Raw genomic sequence first — 20,590 nt, forward strand, 5'->3', positions numbered from 1 at the left:
AATTACTATCAATATCTTGGTGTATGGATGTATATGAATATTCGCATGTATAATATTCAATTTGAAGTCAATATCAGAAATTAAATCATTCCCTTTTTAATTATACCACTTACTATAAACACATAATCTCAAATCACCATTGATAGTAATATTCCAAAGGGAAGTAAGTTTCACCTTTGGAGTCATCATCTCGTTGCATTTTTATGTATATCGCAAAATACGCTGTATATGTCAATTTCGCGTAGAGGAAAAATTAAATACCAAAATATCATTTTCCATGCGATTTTATCTTGTCATCGATTGACATTTATCGTCGAATACGTTTACTATACTGAAATTATTTGATATTGGCAAAAAATGTTTGTGTAATAGGATTAAAATTTTCTTTCACATTATCACGTTGCTTAATAACGTTTTTACTTACAATTGTATCGGAAGTACGCTTATCTTTATCACTAATTAAATGAAGATTTGAAGTGCGGCTGCAAGTAGCATCTGTTGATTCGTCATCCAATTTCAATAATGAATTTTCCATGTTTGATACTCCTACCGACGTGGAAGAATCTTTTACATGATTTTTTGTGGCAGTGTTCATTTTAATGTTTACAGAAAACGTATCATATAAGATCATCTAATGCAAATAAAAAATAAATAGTTATTGCATAAGTTATTCTTTATAGAAATATATCTTACATTTTAGTAGTTATTACATACCTGTACATTATTAGAATCACGAACTTTAAATTTAAGATCTTGTAATTGTACTGATTCTGGTATCAGTCTAGGTCTATCACAGGCGTTAGGGTTACTTGCAATTTCGGAGAACACACTGCATCCATTGGATTGGAAACTATAAAAACAATAATTGTCACTTTAATAATAAATTCCGTATTTATGAATGATGCATTTTATAACTCACTGTTCATCAGAGACATTTCCTCTTGAATCGGTACACTGTAGTAGGTTTGTCCATTTTCTTTTAACTGATGCTCCTTTTGGATTAACTCGATCATTTTTTGTTCCGGCATGGTTGTCTGTTGATTCACTAGCAAAACTGGTCCCTGCATTCCCGTCGCACTGTTAGAATCCCAAGACATACACTGGAGAGGAGGTACGGGGAAATCAATTTGACAAAATTTACTCCCCGCACCATAGTATTTCTTATTATATTTTTCATTATGTTAATCAATCGTTAACATTTATCAAATATAATTATATTACATAAATAAAATATAATATTTACATTTACTATTTAATTACAAATTTATAAAGCACAAAATTGCAGCTAAGACAGCAATAATTTATTTAGTGCGGGTAAACATATGAATATAAAACAGTATAAATAATATTTGTAAAATATTATTTAGAATTTTACTTATTATTTTCAACTTTTTATGATTATATGATTGTTATAAAATGATATAATAAAAATGTATTACATTAAATACTCACCTGTCTGAAAATGGATTGTATTCCATTTTTAATTCCTAAACTATCAGAATTTTGAGATGGCATCATTTTTCTGTTAGTAAAATTTTTTTCTGTATTTAATGATTGGTATGTATTACTATTCCGAACATGAGTAACAATTACATCTTCACTAGTAGATTGATCAGAAATCAATGATGAAGTATTGTTAATTTGGCTTTCTGCTGTATTATGATTTGTTAATTGCAGCATTGAAGGAAATATATTTTTATTACTGCTTGTGTGAAAAATTTTATTCTTTCTATAATTATTTGATGTAAAAATTTGTTGATTTACATAGATACTTCTATTTTTCACACTTTTTTCCGATGATGCTATATTAATTGGATTATCATTTTGCAGTTTAGCTCCATTATAGGAAATAGCACTAGATGAAGCTTTCATATTTTCTTCTAAATCATTTACTTTCACTTTTTTAGATTTATCTATCACCACAGTCTTTATTCCATTTGTGTGAGTTCCAATTACACATATATTTGTTTCATGCTTTCTCTTTGAGGTTATTCCTGTATCATTGCATTGACATTCCGAAGATGATAGTCTTGTACTTTTAGTTTGAATATTTTCGGAATTACTGAAGTTCATTGAAGGACTAGTATATAATTCTAATGATTTATGATTACCTGAACTTTTCATATCAGGTACATTTGCAAAAACTTCGGGTGATAAAGATGTTACATTAGTAATTTTAATGTTCATAATAGATGAATTATTAGAGTTCCTATGATTTTCATTTTCTGAAAATGTATTATTTTTTATATTATCTATAATTTCATATTTTTCTATTGCTTTTAAATTATCTGAAATTTTCTTTTCCTCTTCAATTTTATTATTTATCTTTCCAGCCATCTCTGATGAAATACATGAAATATCCATAGATTGATCCAAATTGTTTATTTTAGTTCTTGTATCACAGGTAGTATGGGCCATCTTCTTCAAAGTTTGATCTCCAATGTTTGACTTTTTTGAAGTATTAATGACCTATACAATATGAATACATTGTTAATTAATCTCCTATAATTTAATAATACTAGTAAATTAATTGATTAAATTACTCACTTCAATGTCATCTTCATCGCTATCGATCAAGATCACATCAACCTTTTTATTCGAAATCGATGGTTGCATACTTTGTAAGTTTTTGTTTTGTTTTGTTTGTAACACATTTTTTTCTTGAACTGTTTCTAATATACTTTTTTCTTGATCTGTTTCTAATACACTTTTTTTTACGTCAGTTTTTACCATACTTTTTTCTTGATCTTTTTGTAATACACTGTTTTCTTGATCTGTTTGTGACATATTTTTATCTTTAGATTTAATTATTTTACAATTGACTGATGATGTTGCAGACACGTTTTGACTAGAACTGCTACAGTTATTTTCACATGTAGTACTGCAATACATAAAGAAAAAGTGTGTTATCATTAGAAATCTGTAAGGTTATATGCACACACATACTTTGTTGAAATTTCATTTGATGTTAGTTTAAAAGATCGAGGTGCAGGACATGCATGTGAGTATGGCGACATAGGAAGGTCATCTTTATCTTGTGTACCACCCACAGAAATTTCTGAATCACTGGTATCTGTGTCTATGTTACGATAGGTAATACTGAAAAAAATATGTTATAAAAATCACAGATTCCATTAAAAGACGAAGCAGATAACATTATTATAAATCCTTTAAATCTGATAATGACTATAAAAAACATACATACTTTATTGTTTCTGTTACATTCTTCGTAGACTGCTTTACTTTATCTGTAAAGTAGGAATAAATTAATATGTTCTAATGAATTTTTCATAAGAATTTGTAAGAAATGAAATCAATAATAAAAATAATTATATCACCTAATATGGATATACATTCATCACAGCTCCAAACAGGATTAGCCCATTTTAATTGGCCACATGCCATATGAATTCCTTGGGAACCACATGTTCTACATAAAGCTAATTCCCATTTTCTAGTAAAATAACATATATTATTCTAGTATATAATATTATATACAAAGTATAAACAATAATATTGTTGTCTTAGAGAAATATAATTCTATTACTAAGCTAAATTTACTACTCACGCATTCATGCTTGTATAGTTTCTGCCTTTTGGACATAAACATGTCACAGCATCACAGCGGTCATGTCTATATAAAAGTTCTTGAAATGCATTTGGTTCAAGTTCCCAAGACGCATCCCTATAAAATAAAGGAGCATATAATATTGCTGTGTGTTTAGTAGGAAAACATAATAAAATATTATATTATATTATATAACTTTTGGATAAATATTTGCTATAAATTAAATATTACATAGAAATAATAATCTTCCTATATATGCTTATAAATATATTACTTTATTCATAATTTTACTTACTGACTTGGGATAAAAATACCATATTCTAGCATTGCTTTTTGAAATTCTTTTTTATTATTACATAGTGGACACTTAAAGAAATAACCAGCATTCATTGCTAATTGCTATAAAAGAAACAATATTAATACAAAATATATTTGTTTATTGATATTTTTAATAATTAAATATTAACTATTGTTGTATATTAAATAATTACGAATTAATAAATAATTAATTTACCTGAACACATTTTCTATGAAACCAAGCATCCTTTTTACAACAAGGTGCCCATAATGTCCCAATAAAATTCTTAGGATTAACATTATCATAACAAATACAACATAATATATCAGTATTTTCTTTAATTACTTTTCTTTTTTTTTCATCAATTTTTTGTTTTGGTCTATGGTTTATACAATATGATCTAAAATTTTGATATGATTTTATTTCTATTTTATAATAATACAATCATTATCAAATAATCAATAACAAATACAATGAATATCCTAATTATTAATCTAAAAATATATGAATTTATTAAACTAAGACAAAAGATTAAAACTTTTTTAAACACCCTTAACTTTTGATAATTACCTAAATTCACCAAAAAATTGATGAAGAGTTCCAGCTCTTAAGCCACAAGGAAAATGAAATATACGTTTACACCTTGTATTGCAACATCCTAACGTAGCACCATTTTTTTTACAATAAGAGCATATCTTAAAATATAAATCCAAAATGTAAATATAAATTTATAATCGTTATGAAAAAGAGAATAATATAAAATAACACAGATTACAATAAAATAGATATCATAATCGTTGTCTTACCAATCTTTTTCCTCTGCGCAATTCTTTTTGTATATCTTCTACTAAAAATCCTAAAATACCTTCGTTATCATTACCTTTCTGTTCCATATTAGAAGATAATAACTAGAAGATAACAAATATTTATATAGTTTCTATCAATGTTAATACAAATAGAGTATAGTTAAAAATAAAATTCATTTGTATTTAAGCATTTACCAAACAGTAATAATGTGTAACAATACCATGATATTCATGAAATTTACCAAACTCTAACTCATTGTCTTCTGTAAGACCACAGAAACAACAAACTTTTAAATTATGGTTTTCTGCAGACATTATTTCTTCTGAAAAAATGGATTTTTATGTATAAATATTCGTCATGTATATATTAAATAGATTAAGGTAATATAGTTATACAAACAATAATTTACTTACAAAATTTTTCTAATTATACTCATATGTTACAGAAGCTATCTTCCAAAGTATATTTATATTCCATGTTTTTACAAAATCACAAATTTCATTTTCCTTTATATAAAATGAATCATCATATATTTTTGATTCTCTATTTCATAATTTCTTCAAATAGTAAATATTTAAGATAAATTAACTTCAAGAAAAAAAATTGTATTCTCGTATTGACAATATACCATAAAAAGGACCAGTACATTTCTTTTTCGTAAAAACAAAATACGTTCATGCCATTATATACCGATCTAACTTCAAATGCAAACAATAATACCACAGATTTATCATTTCTGTATTTTAATTCTTCGGTAAATTCAATTTTACTTTCAACAACCAACACAGTATTAAATACGCCAACATAAAAAATATGAACGATCAGTGTTTGACCGAAATAAGACAAGATATTTTTTATTCTTATTAATAAATTGTACTCAACTTGCCTAGAAGCAACATTTCAAACATGGCGGAAAGCGGTATTTTTAAATTTACTATAACATTAATAATTATTTGAATTTTTTTTCTTGATATTTTTGAAAATCGTTTAAGTGTAATCAGCTAGATATTTAAAAACCATTAATATATATTTTTAATTTTTTTCTTTAATTTTTCTTTCTTTTATAATTTTTACAAGTCATTACGCATTTTATTGGTAGATCGAATATTAAACCGCCAATTCGTATCACGTGATTTATCAATCTTGTATCTCAAACTATACGTAATTCAACTGAAATATTAGAACAATTTTATCAAATATCAGAGCAAATATCAGAACAATTTTGATCATATATCAAGTCATTAAAACTTATGATTACAAATAATTCAATCTGTGATCATAATTTTATATTTCCAATATTCCCATAATATAATACACCAATAGCAACTACAATTTTATGATTAATCCAGCAATATCATTATTTAATCATCGTTAAACGATTTCAATAGATAAAATTTTAAAATATTATAAATCAAAATATAATGCTCGTATCGAAATTGTAACATAAAATAACATGGTGAATACTCCTAGAATGCTTCACACTTTGATATTATATAGAATGCACATTGGTTTATTCTAGGGAGGTTGACTGAAAAGTTTGAACACCATTGGAAAAGTAAATTTATAAAATCAAATTATGAAGAAAGAAATATTTGTTCTTTCTCAAAAAGTATTTTTTTATACTATTAAAATATACGAACTCCGAGCGTTTTTACTTTATTTGTTATGTTAATACAGTAATGTATATTGCAATGAAAGTTTACAAATTTATATAAATGTATATAGTGATCCATGCTTACACATGCGAATGGAATCGTTTTAACTTATTAACAGCAGCGTTTCATTTTTAAGAACAGGTATGACTGATTTTAAATATATACGATACAATACAGGATCATACTAAATAAATTAAAATAAGAAAACAATAAAACGTATTCAAATAATGTAAACTTGAATGGCAAATTATGTACCGCAAAGGACTTGGTGTATTTTATATATACATATATATATACATATATATATATATGTATATATATATATATATAAAAATATATATGCATATATATTGCTTTTTTGTGTAGATTTTGTAATAGAAAATTGATCATGAACTTTTGTCAAATATTTTATCGTATAAACGTAAAAGCTTTCATCTTTTATTAAGGTTATGTTTACATCATATACTTTTATTATTGCTAAAGTAAACCAACTATAAAACAATCAGGATCAGTAATATCTTAATATTTTAAGATTTTATTCAGATTTAATTTTTTTTATTTCTAAATAAAATATATATCAAGTGATAAGTTCTTATATAGAAATTAAACCAGAAATTAAAATACCATGCCAATAGCGTAAGTTAAACCTATGTACATTCCTCAATAATAGACAAAGGAATTCTTATAAATATTTCAATTTTTCTTTTACATTAAAATTTATTCATGCGAAATTTAAATAAATTGCAAGTAAATAAATTGATTAACAAAGAAAACAATTTATCTCTCTAAACTTCAAAACGTATCTGCACAATTATATTTGCATATATCACTGAATATATTTTATGAATGGAATAGTTTAAACAAGCAATGAGTACACGTTTTCTAAATTAGTTTTAGATTTGATCGTAAAAATAGTGGTTTTTATAGATTATAAATATCATAAATATTATTATGAATAAATATCTAATTATTATATAGTCTTTAATAAAGTCTTTTTTGAAAATAATTCAATATAGATATGACATATGTTTTTGTTCTGCATAGTCTAAAATACAATACAGAATTTGTTCTTCACTATCCGTAAAATATTACTATTAATTATATGTTTATATATATTTACAAGTTAAAATATATTTATTGAATAGTAAACAAATTTTTGCCAATTAATTCTTGAATGAATTCCAATAAGAAATTTTAGATTATAACAAATACAAATAATATACAAGGATATAAAACAATAATTACAGCAGCAGTGTATAACATTAAAAATGAATGGGATTATTCCTGAAATGGAACAAATAATTAGTCAGCTTGAACGCGGGACTGTGGTAACAAAATTTTTCTCAAGGAAACGACCAGAAAAAAAAACCTTAATGATACGAAGGGAAACTAGACAAATTGTTTGGTCAAGGAGTTCTACCTTTAGACCTTTCGATGGTTCTGGTAAGAAGTTTTGAGTTTTTAGTTAACGTTTAAAATTAATATGACATGTTTATATCTGATCATAGAAAAGATAATATATTTTTTCTATAAAGGGTTGTTTTACATTAAACTGTTCTTTATAGATTCACATTCACAAGCACACAAAAAATAAATTTTCCACCTAATATTTTAGGCACACTTTATACATGGTTATGCAGTTATATATCTACAGCAAAAATGGGCAGAATATTATCTGAAGATACTAGTTATAGGCCAAAAACCAGAAGGAAAAATCAGTGTCCATTTTGTATATGGGTGAGTTTATGATAAAGATAAAATCCATATCAGTTGTTGGATCTCATCCAGAAAGATACAATGAACTTTGTAGATGTGTGTACATATTTACATTTGTCATTTATGTTAATGTTTATTCTATTTGAAATTATTTCAAATTTTTATTGATGTATAATTAATTATACAAAAATAGAGTTTTTATTCCATTCGTGTAGGTGGTAGGTATAAAATATTTAAATGTTCACAATGTTCTGATCTTAGATGATTTAAAAATAAATAGTTATGTTCGCATTCTTATTTTATCTTGCCATTATTGCAACTTCTCCTTCAGTTTTGGTCTATCAACAATTGTGCCCATTACTACTGTTGATATATAGGATAGAATATTGATTACTAAAGGTATTATAGCATAATAAAAATCACAATATTATATGTCATGATACTGCATAAATATTTAAATAGTATATTCAAACAATATATTGAAGTTGTAATATGTAAATAAAAAAATATACAAATATATGTATATCAACTTTTTTCAGTTGAAATAAGGGAAGTCAAAGAAGTTAGGGTAGGGAAGCATTCCAAAGATTTTGAAAAATGGCCAGAAGATGCAAAGAGAATAGAAAGCTTAAGATGTTTTGTTGTATTCTATGGTTCTGAATTCAGGTTAAAAACTCTTTCAATATCAGGTGAATATAAAATAGTTCTAATTATTATTTATTAGAATTTTGTTGATTTTTCTGTAATTTATTCATTCTTGATTAATACGTATTTTAGCTCTAAGTGAAAAAGAATGTGAGTTATGGGTTAAAGGTTTACGTCATTTAGTTCAAGATACTATTAATGCTCCATATCCTTTACAAGTTGAAAGATGGCTTAGGAAAGAATTTTATGCAATGGAGAATTCAAGAGAAACGTAAGGAAATTGATATCTATGTTGTCATTCTTTTCTATAAGTTAAACTAATGTTTAACTTTGACTATAAAAACTAATGGTAAAACTGATTTAACAGAGTTACGTTAAAAGATGTTAAAGCATTTTTACCTAGAGTTAATTGCAAAATTGCAACTAACCGTTTAAGAGAATTATTCCAAGAAGTAGATACAAGAAGCAGAAATGAACTTGGGTTTGATGATTTCGTTATTTTATATCATAAACTCATGTTTGATCAGAATGTAAGTTATTTAAATTTCAATATTTATTTTGTAAATATTATATTTAACTTCATAATATAGATTAATATGTAATTATATCTTTTTATAGAATCTTACAGATTGGAATAAGCTATTGAATTATTCTAAGTCAGGACAAACTGTTACTCTTCAGGAATTTCAAAACTTCTTAATCACTGAGCAACAAGATGTTTTAGGAAATAATGATATAGAAGCTTCACGTTTTATTAGAGACTACCTTCAAGATCCACAAAGAGATATACAAGAACCATATTTCACATTTTCTGAATTTATAGATTTCCTTTTTTCCAAACAAAATGATATTTCGGATCAACGATATAATCAAGTGACTCAAGATATGACTAAGCCTTTAGCTCATTATTGGATTGCATCATCACATAACACGTAAGAAGTTATAAATGATGGAAATAATACATGCTTTGTCAAATATTATATTTAAGAATTTTCTTATTAAATATTGTAATATATAAAATAAATACTTTCAGATATTTGATGGGTGATCAAATAAGCAGTGAAAGTAGTTGTCAAGCTTATGTACGCGCATTAAGATCTGGTTGCAGATGTATAGAACTTGATTGTTGGGATGGTCCTGATGGAATGCCTTTTATATTCCATGGACATACATTAACAACAAAAATAAAATTTCTAGATGTTATTAAAACTATCAAAGAACATGCTTTTGCTACATCTGAGTATGTATTATTTAAAAAAAATTATATAACTATGATATACATAGACCGTTTGCATGTTCACATTCGTGTATAAATTGATCTACTTATTTATTTATTTATCATATATATATATATAAATCTTTTTGTAGATATCCTGTTATTTTATCCATAGAAGATAATTGCACATTGCCACAACAAAGAAAAATGGCTATTACAATGCAAGAATTGTTTGGAAATATGCTATTAGTTCAATCAGTAGATAAAAATGAAACTTGTTTGCCATCTCCATATGCATTAAGAAAGAAAATATTATTAAAACATAAAAAACTTCCTGATGGAGCTGATGAGACATCATTTCTTATTCGTAGTGATGAAAGTAGACAAGAAATGGATCTTAGAAATACTGTAAAAAATGGGATATTATACTTAGAGGATCCTGTTGATAGAGAATGGAATCCACATTTTTTCGTATTAACACAGCAAAAGCTATTTTATACAGATACATTCTCACGAGCTCAAGAGACAGAGCATGATGATGATGATGAAGGATGTATCCGAAGACCAACAGATGTACGTATATTTTTAATAGTAATACATTTATAAATGCGTTATTTACAATATCTATTACATATATCAAATATGAAATGTATGATATATTTGTTTTAAAGGGAGTACCAAATGATGAACTACATTTTGGTGAGAAGTGGTTTCATGGAAAGTTAGCAAAAGGCAGGGAAGAAGCTGAAGAATTATTACAACGATACTCTCATCTTGGCGATGGTACCTTTCTAGTTCGACAATGCGTTACGTTCGTTGGTGACTATAGTCTTTCCTTTTGGCGTAAGGGCAAAGTAAACCATTGTCGTATAAAATTAAAACAAGAAATGGGTCAAACACAATATTATCTAATTGATACAAATTGCTTTGATAGTTTATATAGTCTAATAACACATTATCGCAATAACCCCCTTAGAAGTCAGGTAATTGCACTAAAAATGAAGTATCGCACATTATTTATATTTTCTTTAAGAAATAAGAAATAATATATATTTATTTAATATATAGGAGTTCTTAATTACACTCCAAGAACCCGTACCTCAACCAAATAAGCATGAGGAAAAAGAATGGTGGCATGCAGAATGTACTCGTACTTTAGCAGAAGAAATGTTAAAATGCATTCCCACTGATGGTGCCTTTTTAGTGAGACCTAGTGAAAAAGAAAGTAATTCTTATGCTATATCCTTTAGGTATGTAAATACAATAATTTAATTATATATATATATATATATATATATATATATATATATAAAATATAATATATAAAAAGAAAGATAATTAAAAATTTGTTATATTTTATTTAATAGGGCTGAAAAGAAAATTAAACATTGTAGAATAAAATTTGAAGGACGTTTGTATACAATAGGAACAGTGCAATTTGAAAGTTTAGTTGAATTAGTAAATTACTATGAAAGGAATCCACTCTATAAGAGAATAAAGCTAAGTCATCCTGTCAATCAAGATATCATCAGAAGAGTGGGTTTGGTATGTGACAGACTAAAAGCTTTTGCTAGTATGTATAATTACAAAAAATTAAAAGTTTATGTATAAACAAAAATGTGGAAGAGGTCATTTTTTTATTAAACATGATATTTAAAAAAATAAAATTTATATTAATGTTATTTAAAATTACAATTACAATCTTTTTAAAGGATGCAGATGACGGATCTGTTTATGGTATACCTGGATACATGGACCCAACAAGTTTTGGATCTAAAGTAAGTTATATTTTACAATAAAGTCAATTATTACTAAATGTTATACATATTTCTATAATAATCAGTGCTACAAATGATATATGTCATAAATAGGTAACGGTAAAAGCTCTTTATGATTACAAAGCAAGAAGAGAAGATGAATTGACATTGGTAAAACATGCTATAATTACTAACGTAACGCGTCAAAGTGGCGGTTGGTGGAGAGGCGATTACGGTGGTAAAAAGCAACATTGGTTTCCAGCAAATTATGTTGAAGAAATAGATTATCAAGATAGTCCAGGAGATGTAAGTAATATAATTATTTAATGTACAATACAATTTTATCATATCAATTTTAGTCTACAGATTCTATGATGCTTGGTAGTCTTCAAAAGGGTTCATTAGACATTATGGGTGCAGTTGTCGAATTAACATTAGGTGAAAGGCCTGGATTAGAATGGATTTTACGAATACAAAATCCTAGTATGTGTTCCGTATTTGAAGTGGCAACACCATCAAAAGATAGTGCATTAGAATGGATGTCAAGTATCAAAGAAACAGCACAGAATGCCAGTGTTAGAGTAATAAAACCATTTATATTTATTCAAATTTAATTATGATTAATCTCTCCAAGTTTTTAAACTTTTTCTATACTGTTTTCCTTTTATAGGAAAATCAACACAAAGAGATGGAGCGAGCATGGAGGATAGCAAAAGAAATGTCTAATCTTATAGTATATTGTAGATCAGTTGCTTTTAATGTTGAACGAATTAGAGCAAAGGGATTTATATTTCATGAAATGAGTAGTTTCCCTGAAACTAAAGCAGAAAAACTCATGTGCCAGCAAGAAAACAAGTTTTTCTTAAAATATCATCAGGTAATAACTATTTAACAAAGTATAAACTTTTTCTAATTACAAAATGAATCCTGTGTTCTCAAATATTATCGATTTAAATTATAGATGCAATTCAGTAGAGTATATCCTAAAGGGCAACGTATTGATTCATCTAATTATAATCCTGTGCCAATGTGGAATTCTGGTTGTCAAATGGTAGCTTTAAATTATCAAACTGGAGATAAATCTATGCAATTAAATCAAGCTAAATTTAAAGAGAATGGTAGCTGTGGTTATGTACTGAAACCAGATTTTATGTTCAGAGATGATTTTAATCCTTATGACAAAAATTGCTTGTACGGAATAGATGCACTTAAAATTAGCTTAAAAATTATAGGTGCAAGACATTTGATTAGGTCTGGAAGAGGAACAGCTAGTCCATTTGTTGAAGTAGAAGTAATTGGTGCAGATTTTGATAATGGGACAAAAATAACAACAAAAACGATACGTACGTATTTTTGTAAAAAAAATAAAAAAAAAAAATAAAATACATTATATTCTAATTATATTCATATATTCTTTTTTTATATTTGAATATTTAATTTGTTCAGATGACAATGGTTTTAATCCTATGTGGAATGAATCTTGTGAATTCGAAATATTCAATCCGTACTTTGCTCACATAAGATTTGTAGTACAAGATGAAGATATGTTTGGTGATAGTAATTTTATAGGGCAAGCTACTTATCCTGTATGTATTTATGATATTCGTTATTATACATACTTATTTTTTTATATTAACATTTATCCTTATTCTTTTTAAAATTCATTTATTTTATTAATTATTTTTAGGTTCGTTGTTTAAGAACAGGATATAGAAGTGTTACTTTAAAAAACAATTATAGCGAAGATCTAGAACTGGCTGCACTTTTAGTACACATTCGAATTATAAATTTTTCTGTAAATGTAAATAGTGATCTTTCTCTATATTTCTTTTTTAGGTAATTTTACAAATATTTAATTTAATTGTATTATTTATTTTTTAGGCAACATCGTGAACTAACGGAAAAAATTATTAAATGAGTAGATCTGATATACTGTCTACAATGTTTGGTATAGTGCTTCACATGTACATATATTTGATGAGTGTTTCTGTGTGTACATTGTGGTGAAATAGAACCACGAATAATATCTTTTAAAACAATGAAAATGATAAAAATAAATATTATTTTTTACTGATTTAATTTGAATGAAATTCAAGTAAAATCTATTTTTTAATAACTATAAAATATCATTGTGAACTTGATTTTCTATTGATTAATCAAAAATAATATTTTATGTTATTGATTACTTAATTTTATAATCAGTGGACAAATATAATTCTTTGAAGTAGCATTTACTAGTTATAAAGTTAACTTCAATGAAAGAAATGATACATATCTTTACACAATCTAATAATCTTTAGTATCTTGTTACTATCATAAATTTTATTAATTTTTCTCTTATTGCATATATCATTGCATTTATTTTGGTTATATGTTCCCATATGTATAGATTTATAAAAAAGTGTACTCTTAAATAGTATTTCTGTAATACTTCCAATGTGCATAATTTGTAACTAATAATCTACATTACATGGCCTTACATTCATGTATCAAAACTATTATATTATATAAAGAAAAATGTTTGTTTAAGTATGGTCAGAAAGAAACAACTACATGAGTTTTGAACATATCAAACAAAGAAATATAAAAAAGATGGATGGTAACAAGTATTTTTGTGTAGTACATATGTTGAATTGTGAAATAAAAAGAATTTCCAGTAAATATAGAATGTTCATTTTTCATAAGGAAACAATTTCTGTTAAATATGTTAAAAGTAAAGTTATATTTACATAAATAAGATAGACAAAGCTTAAGATATATTTGTGTGTATATGTATGTGTTATTCTACAAAAGAAAAAGGCATTTTTGGATATTTATTATTCATAATTTTATATATTACAAACGTTAAAAGAAATCAAAATTGAATAGGAGAGGTACAAGTATTGATAAGTGCATTATTTATAATGATTTATAGAATTTGTTAATTTATGAAGATTTACACAGTTTTCTTAAGATATTCATCAAATATAAATAAAGCAACAGAAGGGTCATTTAACAATAACAGTTTCTGCAAATCATTTATATGTCCAGCTAATAGACGCATATAATCAGCCTGTTGTTCCATAAATTTTTCTTCTATAAAATGAGATACAGATGGATCATGAAATTTTTGACGGGCGTCTGAATGAATTTTTATAGCTTCTTTTGTAAGGTTTTCCTCAATTTGAAGTGCTTTAGCCAAACTTTGAATTTCATTAAACTGTATTTCTCTAGTTTCGCTCTCCGACACAATTTTATTGTGCTGCAAAAAAAATAATCATGTACTTATCCAAAATTATATGGTAAAATAAATACGAAAAATATATTTATATATAAAGTAAATATATATGATATCGATACTTGTGTACTTACACTGTTAGTTTGTTCTTCACGAACGAAATTCAATGTACTACCTCTTTTGGTAAGGAATTTTACTATATTAATAGCATTTTCCCATGCTTTGTCTGACAGTTTACGATATAATGCCTTAAAGCCTTCTCGATTTGATTCATAATTTCCAAAATGAGTTGACATTAATAAAAATTCATAGCTATATTCAATATGAGCATTTGCATATCCTTGAAGTTCACTCTTTAACTTCTCGATATTCCCAAATGTGGCAGTACAGTTAAATGAAGTACCTAGAACTACGATAATCAATAATATTAACAATTAAAGACACTATATGATAATGCAATATTTTATTAAAATATTTCAGTTTTGTTTTTATCTTAACAGAATATAACTTACGAGAATTAGAAATTTTAAGATCACAAGCTTCTTCAACATGCCTATAACAAGAATCTGTTGAAGCAGAGATCGTGACAAAAAGAGCACACAATACTCCTAGTAGAAACATGTTTACTAAAAAAAAAAAATATAAAAGTTCATAATTAATATTATATATAACTACATCACTGAATACACAATCTTAATATCATACTATTTATAACTTAACATAATAACAACTATTTTAAAAATAAATACGAAAGATTAGTTAAATTATAGATTTTACATATACATATATATATGTTTTATATATACATATATATGTTTTATATATACATATATATATATAAATTGAGATTAAACTAACAAGCGTAAACAAGAATATATATTATAATTAATGAAATTTTTATCAAAGTAGTAACATTTTAAAAACCACAAAGATCATCGACAATGAACTTACTCCCACAAATAAAAGAAAATTATTATGTTGATTGGAATGTATGGTAGAATTCTCACAAAAGTAAACTGAATGAAAACAAACTAATAAATCGGAATAATATAGGCTATAAATTTGTTTTTGTTATTTTTATCAATCGATCATATATTTAGTTATTGCGTTATCACATACAAATTGCGCAGTAGAAGAAACGTTATTTATACAGTAACTTGGATCAGTGACGAATTAGTTTTACCCGCCATTATTATAAAAGTCAGATTAGACAAAAACGAAACATCGAGAAAATGCTTAGCTTTCTATACTGTATTGCAGAAAATCTATGGTACCTCATCACGTACCTCTTTAAATGATGCTCTTGCACTGTTGGATAGAACGTGAATACTCTCGCTTCGATGTTCTCTCAACAATGAATTACTAATTAACTGATGCGAACATTGGACTCTTTGAGTAGTAGGATTTTGATATATAACGAGGTGAGGGGAATTTATCTACCAGTCATAGTCACCTGATACGCATTCGCGCATGCGCAGTAGCTCAACGATTGAGGGAAAAGTGAAAATTCCAATAATTCTGGTATGCTTTGTATTAATTGAGAGCTGTGAATGTTACGCATTTACGTGTAGATTATTAGATGATCGATGGTTGCTCGTCGAGTTTAGTTCGTGAACTTTTATCTTAAATTGGTTGAATACAGCCTTCTATACTAGTACGTATAAAGGTTGTATTCGAAAGAGATCGTCAACAGTTTTCCTTTCAATTTACGCATTATAACCTTACAATAAGAAGTAATCGATGATGAAGCTCCTTTGTGTTCTTCTTTTCGCGTCAACCTGCCTTGGTGTAGAAAAGTCTAGTAAATATCAATGTAAGTTAATTTTTTATTTACAAAATTTACCGATTCTCTTTTTCTCTTTTCCTTTTTTACTCTCTCTCTTTTTTCTTTCTATCTCTCTCTCTCTCTCTTTCTCTCTTTCTTTTTTCTTTCTCTCTCTCTCTCTCTTTCTTTTTCTTTCTTTCTCTTTCTCTATCTCTTTATTTCTCTTTCTCTATCTCTTTATTTCTCTTAATTTCTCTTATCGACTTATCTATTTCAAGTTACCTTTTTATCAATATATTGCTTTTTTTGCATTATCTTTAATGTAAATATTTTTAACATCAATATTTTTCCTTTTAATTGATACATTGTGCGTTTGGAAAATATCCTTTATTTTGATGACTGATGATGCTTACAATAATGTTTGATAATAAATCATATGAACCTAAATTAAGAAAAGAATGATATTATTTACTTCCTAATAAACAAGAGAAAATAAATTGTTTGACGTAGTTTACTTAACGCGGACAGTTATTGTATTGGTTGGTTATTTTTAGGTTATACGCATTAATTTAACACTGCTTTACATTCTATTTTTCAATTTACACATTGCATATGAACAAATATAATTATAATGTGTTTTATATTCAAGAAAATAAAATGTAATGATAATATAATAATAACATAATTTTTAATATATACTTATTAAGAAAATAGATTTCAACATCAATTTCTAACAAGATTGTTATGAAATAACCTAATGCTAAGATCTAATGAACTATTTTCCTTGAAAGACAATTTAAAAAATACAATCATGATAATCTGGACCTCAAGATGTTCTTTGAACTATCATTTTTATATTAAGTAAAATTGTTATCAGAAATATTTTTATCCAATTGAACGTGACTTTAATGAGATTTAGTTAAAACATATTTATACATTATGACTTAGTGTGAAGAATATTAGTCATATTTGTATACTATATTCAATGCTACTCTTATGAAAATCATAATAATATTTTCATATTCATAATTTAGAAAATTGTATCGTTTTATTATTTGTATTATTTTTATCTCATAATCTTTCTTTAAGAGATAAAAGAAACACTCAATTTTATCATTTATCTATAAAACGTGACTTTGAGTTATTATAACACAATATAGAAATAATATTATATAGAATATGCACACATGAATAATAATAAATTTAAATATAATTTCATCTATTCAATTAATATTGTCAGTTTATTGAATTTTCATTTTACTTTTAATTCTATGTATTTTATGTATATTTTTTAATTTTTTGTTATTAATTTCTTTTTCTTCTAATTATTTGTTAATAAATGTAATAACATTTACAATATAATAAAATACTATAAATACATATTTTTTAAATTATATGATTAAATTAAATAATTATATATATGTAAGCAATTATTTATGATCAATTAATGATTAATTAATAATGACAATATCTATACTCGTAATATTTTTAGGCTACCAATATGATAGATCATCTTGTTTGCACAATGCCAGCACTCCAATATGATAAGAAGTGCGTGATGATGAACATGCGTTGATTAATCTATGTTCCAAAGTTCATTTCTGTTTGTAATTATCTTCATTGTCCTCTAGTGCAACTTTATACATTTGGAAATATAAAACTATTGCATAATTACTAATATGCACATACTATTTAAATTCTTATTATTAGGCTTTTGATTTATTCTCAATTTTGTACAGTATTATGACAATATAAAATTTAATTTGCATAAATTAAAACAAGTGATACCATAAGATGATAACTACTAACTTATAAAAACTAATAAAATATTATTAATATTGCTGAATTTACTTTACATTGTTTTCATATTATGATTGTATTATTAAATATATGTACTATTATCATTTTTTTTTGTTTTATAACTTTTCTCCATTTATGCAACTTTAAAAATAATAAATACAATAAAAATAAAAATAAACTTGCTTTAATAAATTTTATTTATTTTATTAATTATTTATTATAATATTATTATTTTGTATACTTATTATAATATATTATTATAATATATTTCATATTATATTTGAAAGATAAAAGAAATAGAACATGTCATTTAAACTGTGCAATAGAAAGCTGATTTTGTCAGAGTTGGAGACTGGTTATCATGAATATAGGTTTTCTTTTTACTGACATGAGATATGCACATATATAATCTTATCTGCAGGAAATTATCTTTAATATATTTTTAATTTTTTTATATTTTCAAAATTTATTTGTTAAATTTTTGAATTTTTTGAAACATTCAAAGCAATATAAATTTTTATAAATATTTCATTTCAGGTACAATAGAACCTGAAAATAAATTATCATTCAAAAATATGGAGGATTCATGCAAAGAAAAATTGGCATCCCAAATCAAAGTAGAGGTTCAAGCTTCTTTAATGTATCTTGGAATGGTATCTGATTTTTTCTAAATGGAGATCATAAAATATATTTTTTTATTACTATTAAGCTAATAGATATAACAAAATTGTGAATAATTTTCTAGGGTGCACATTTTGCACGTGATATTATAAATCGTCCTGGATTTAGTAAATTTTTCTTTGAAAGTGCAAATGAAGAAAGAGAACATGCAATAAAACTTATAGAATATTTGTTGATGCGTGGTCAACTTGTAACTAATATTAATAAAATTTTACAATTCCCATTGCTAACAAAAGTATGTTATATAAATTTATTAAAATAGTTAAATTGAATAGTTTGTAATTTCATAACTTGTATAGTAATGAATATTTATTTTTAGAATCAAACACGACAAGAATGGAATACTGGAATTAATTCACTTAAATATGCTCTTAAATTAGAATCTAGTGTTACTGAAAAGATTAAAGCGATCATTAAAAGTTGTGAGACTAATAGTCAGGATTATCATGTAAGTATAATTTCTAATAAGTATTTGAATATATAAAAAAGTCATATACATAAGTAGAATCACTGTCAATTATATTGATTATACTACTTAATTATTGTATTATTATAGTTGGTTGACTATCTCTCTGGAGAATTCTTGGAAGAACAATACAAAGGAGAACGTGATCTTGCTGGAAAAATCTCCACATTAGGTAAAATGATTAAAGAAGAGAATTATTTGGGAGAGTTCTTATTTGATAAAAAACTCTTGAATGGTGAAGTTTAATTTTCATTCTATATATGATATAATTTTAATGTAATGCACATATACAATAAATATAATAAATGTGGCCATATTTAGAATAATATGATGTCATTCAACATGTTTATACTAGATTTATAATTTTGTTACCATCATTATATCTCAGTAAGCTTTTTCATATAAAATATATTTCTAAATATGGCCTTCAATACTTAGAAATTCTTAATATAACGTTTACAGTGTTTGTTATTCTATGATAAATATATTATTCCTAATGATCAAATAAATATTATTTTGAGATTGATATTAATGTCTCTTTGCGATTCCTTCCAATATAATAAATTTAATATAAGTTACATAAGAAATAGTATATTAATCTATTACAATAAAAAGTGTTCTTAATGATATTAGTTATTTTTCAGTTATTTTTTGTTGACACAATAACACAATATATATGACCTTATAGTCGTAAATACACGATAAGAAACTCTCTTTGTTAAACAACTTGATTCAATTTAAATACAAGACTGTTACTCATAATTAGATCATGATATTAAATTATCATTGATATACGATAAAAAAAGACTAATGCTAATAGTTACATCAAAACTATTATGATTCATCGTTATAAATCCCTAAGTTAAACGACTTTCTATATCATTCGGTTACAAAAATAAATACATTTGTATAGAACATACATACGCAACAACACTAACGTTTATTGAAAAATCTTCAAATCGCAATACAATTATGAGTTTTACGATATAATAACGACTA

At 25.5% G+C, this 20,590-nt stretch overlaps 4 protein-coding genes across 10 annotated transcripts; 2 read left to right on the forward strand and 2 right to left on the reverse strand.

Annotated features, from left to right (window-relative positions):
• Nucleotides 1–282: 282 nt before the first annotated feature.
• LOC118440409 (uncharacterized) lies at nt 283–5,560 on the reverse strand. The gene is given in 16 exon segments (XM_035863386.2): nt 283–343; nt 345–631; nt 715–850; nt 920–1,077; nt 1,453–2,469; nt 2,548–2,881; nt 2,947–3,099; nt 3,206–3,248; nt 3,339–3,454; nt 3,569–3,685; nt 3,864–3,967; nt 4,083–4,266; nt 4,437–4,561; nt 4,673–4,774; nt 4,868–4,995; nt 5,087–5,560. Coding segments are annotated over 15 exon segments (3,054 nt in total). The 5' UTR covers nt 4,988–4,995; nt 5,087–5,560; the 3' UTR covers nt 283–285.
• Nucleotides 5,561–6,203: 643 nt separating this feature from the next.
• Nucleotides 6,204–14,337, forward strand: sl (small wing phospholipase C gamma 1). Of its 6 annotated transcripts, none has more exons than XM_035863154.2 (19): nt 6,204–6,469; nt 7,576–7,771; nt 8,584–8,733; nt 8,822–8,960; nt 9,057–9,219; nt 9,308–9,621; nt 9,723–9,929; nt 10,058–10,478; nt 10,577–10,888; nt 10,974–11,155; nt 11,273–11,450; nt 11,618–11,683; nt 11,777–11,968; nt 12,022–12,243; nt 12,333–12,539; nt 12,624–13,005; nt 13,109–13,248; nt 13,350–13,463; nt 13,544–14,337. In XM_035863154.2, exons 2-19 carry the CDS (start codon nt 7,597–7,599, stop codon nt 13,553–13,555), a joined length of 3,576 nt encoding a protein of 1,191 aa, XP_035719047.1. In that variant the 5' UTR covers nt 6,204–6,469; nt 7,576–7,596; the 3' UTR covers nt 13,556–14,337. The 6 variants fall into 6 exon arrangements, with proteins under 6 accessions (XP_035719047.1, XP_035719050.1, XP_035719051.1 ...); XM_035863157.2 differs by having other exon boundaries at nt 7,579–7,771; XM_035863158.2 differs by lacking the exon at nt 6,204–6,469 and adding an exon at nt 6,808–6,964 and having other exon boundaries at nt 7,579–7,771.
• A 119-nt stretch (nt 14,338–14,456) lies between these two features.
• Fer2LCH (ferritin 2 light chain) lies at nt 14,457–16,307 on the reverse strand. Its single transcript, XM_035863160.2, has 4 exons — nt 16,166–16,307; nt 15,392–15,505; nt 15,014–15,288; nt 14,457–14,903 (listed from the first exon to the last, which is right to left on the reverse strand). The coding sequence occupies exons 2-4, from the start codon at nt 15,498–15,500 to the stop codon at nt 14,598–14,600; spliced, it is 690 nt and encodes a 229-aa protein (XP_035719053.1). The 5' UTR covers nt 15,501–15,505; nt 16,166–16,307; the 3' UTR covers nt 14,457–14,597.
• Fer1HCH (ferritin 1 heavy chain) lies at nt 16,161–20,117 on the forward strand. Of its 2 annotated transcripts, none has more exons than XM_085658167.1 (5): nt 16,161–16,300; nt 18,982–19,097; nt 19,190–19,360; nt 19,445–19,573; nt 19,682–20,117. In XM_085658167.1, exons 2-5 carry the CDS (start codon nt 19,020–19,022, stop codon nt 19,835–19,837), a joined length of 534 nt encoding a protein of 177 aa, XP_085514293.1. In that variant the 5' UTR covers nt 16,161–16,300; nt 18,982–19,019; the 3' UTR covers nt 19,838–20,117. The 2 variants fall into 2 exon arrangements, with proteins under 2 accessions (XP_085514293.1, XP_035719056.1); XM_035863163.2 differs by lacking the exon at nt 16,161–16,300 and adding an exon at nt 16,388–16,692.
• Nucleotides 20,118–20,590: the final 473 nt, after the last annotated feature.

This window comes from Vespa mandarinia, chromosome 7 (assembly GCF_050613455.1).
Source record: "Vespa mandarinia isolate Hongniang chromosome 7, ASM5061345v1, whole genome shotgun sequence".
NCBI classification, from domain to species: Eukaryota; Metazoa; Arthropoda; class Insecta; order Hymenoptera; family Vespidae; genus Vespa; species Vespa mandarinia.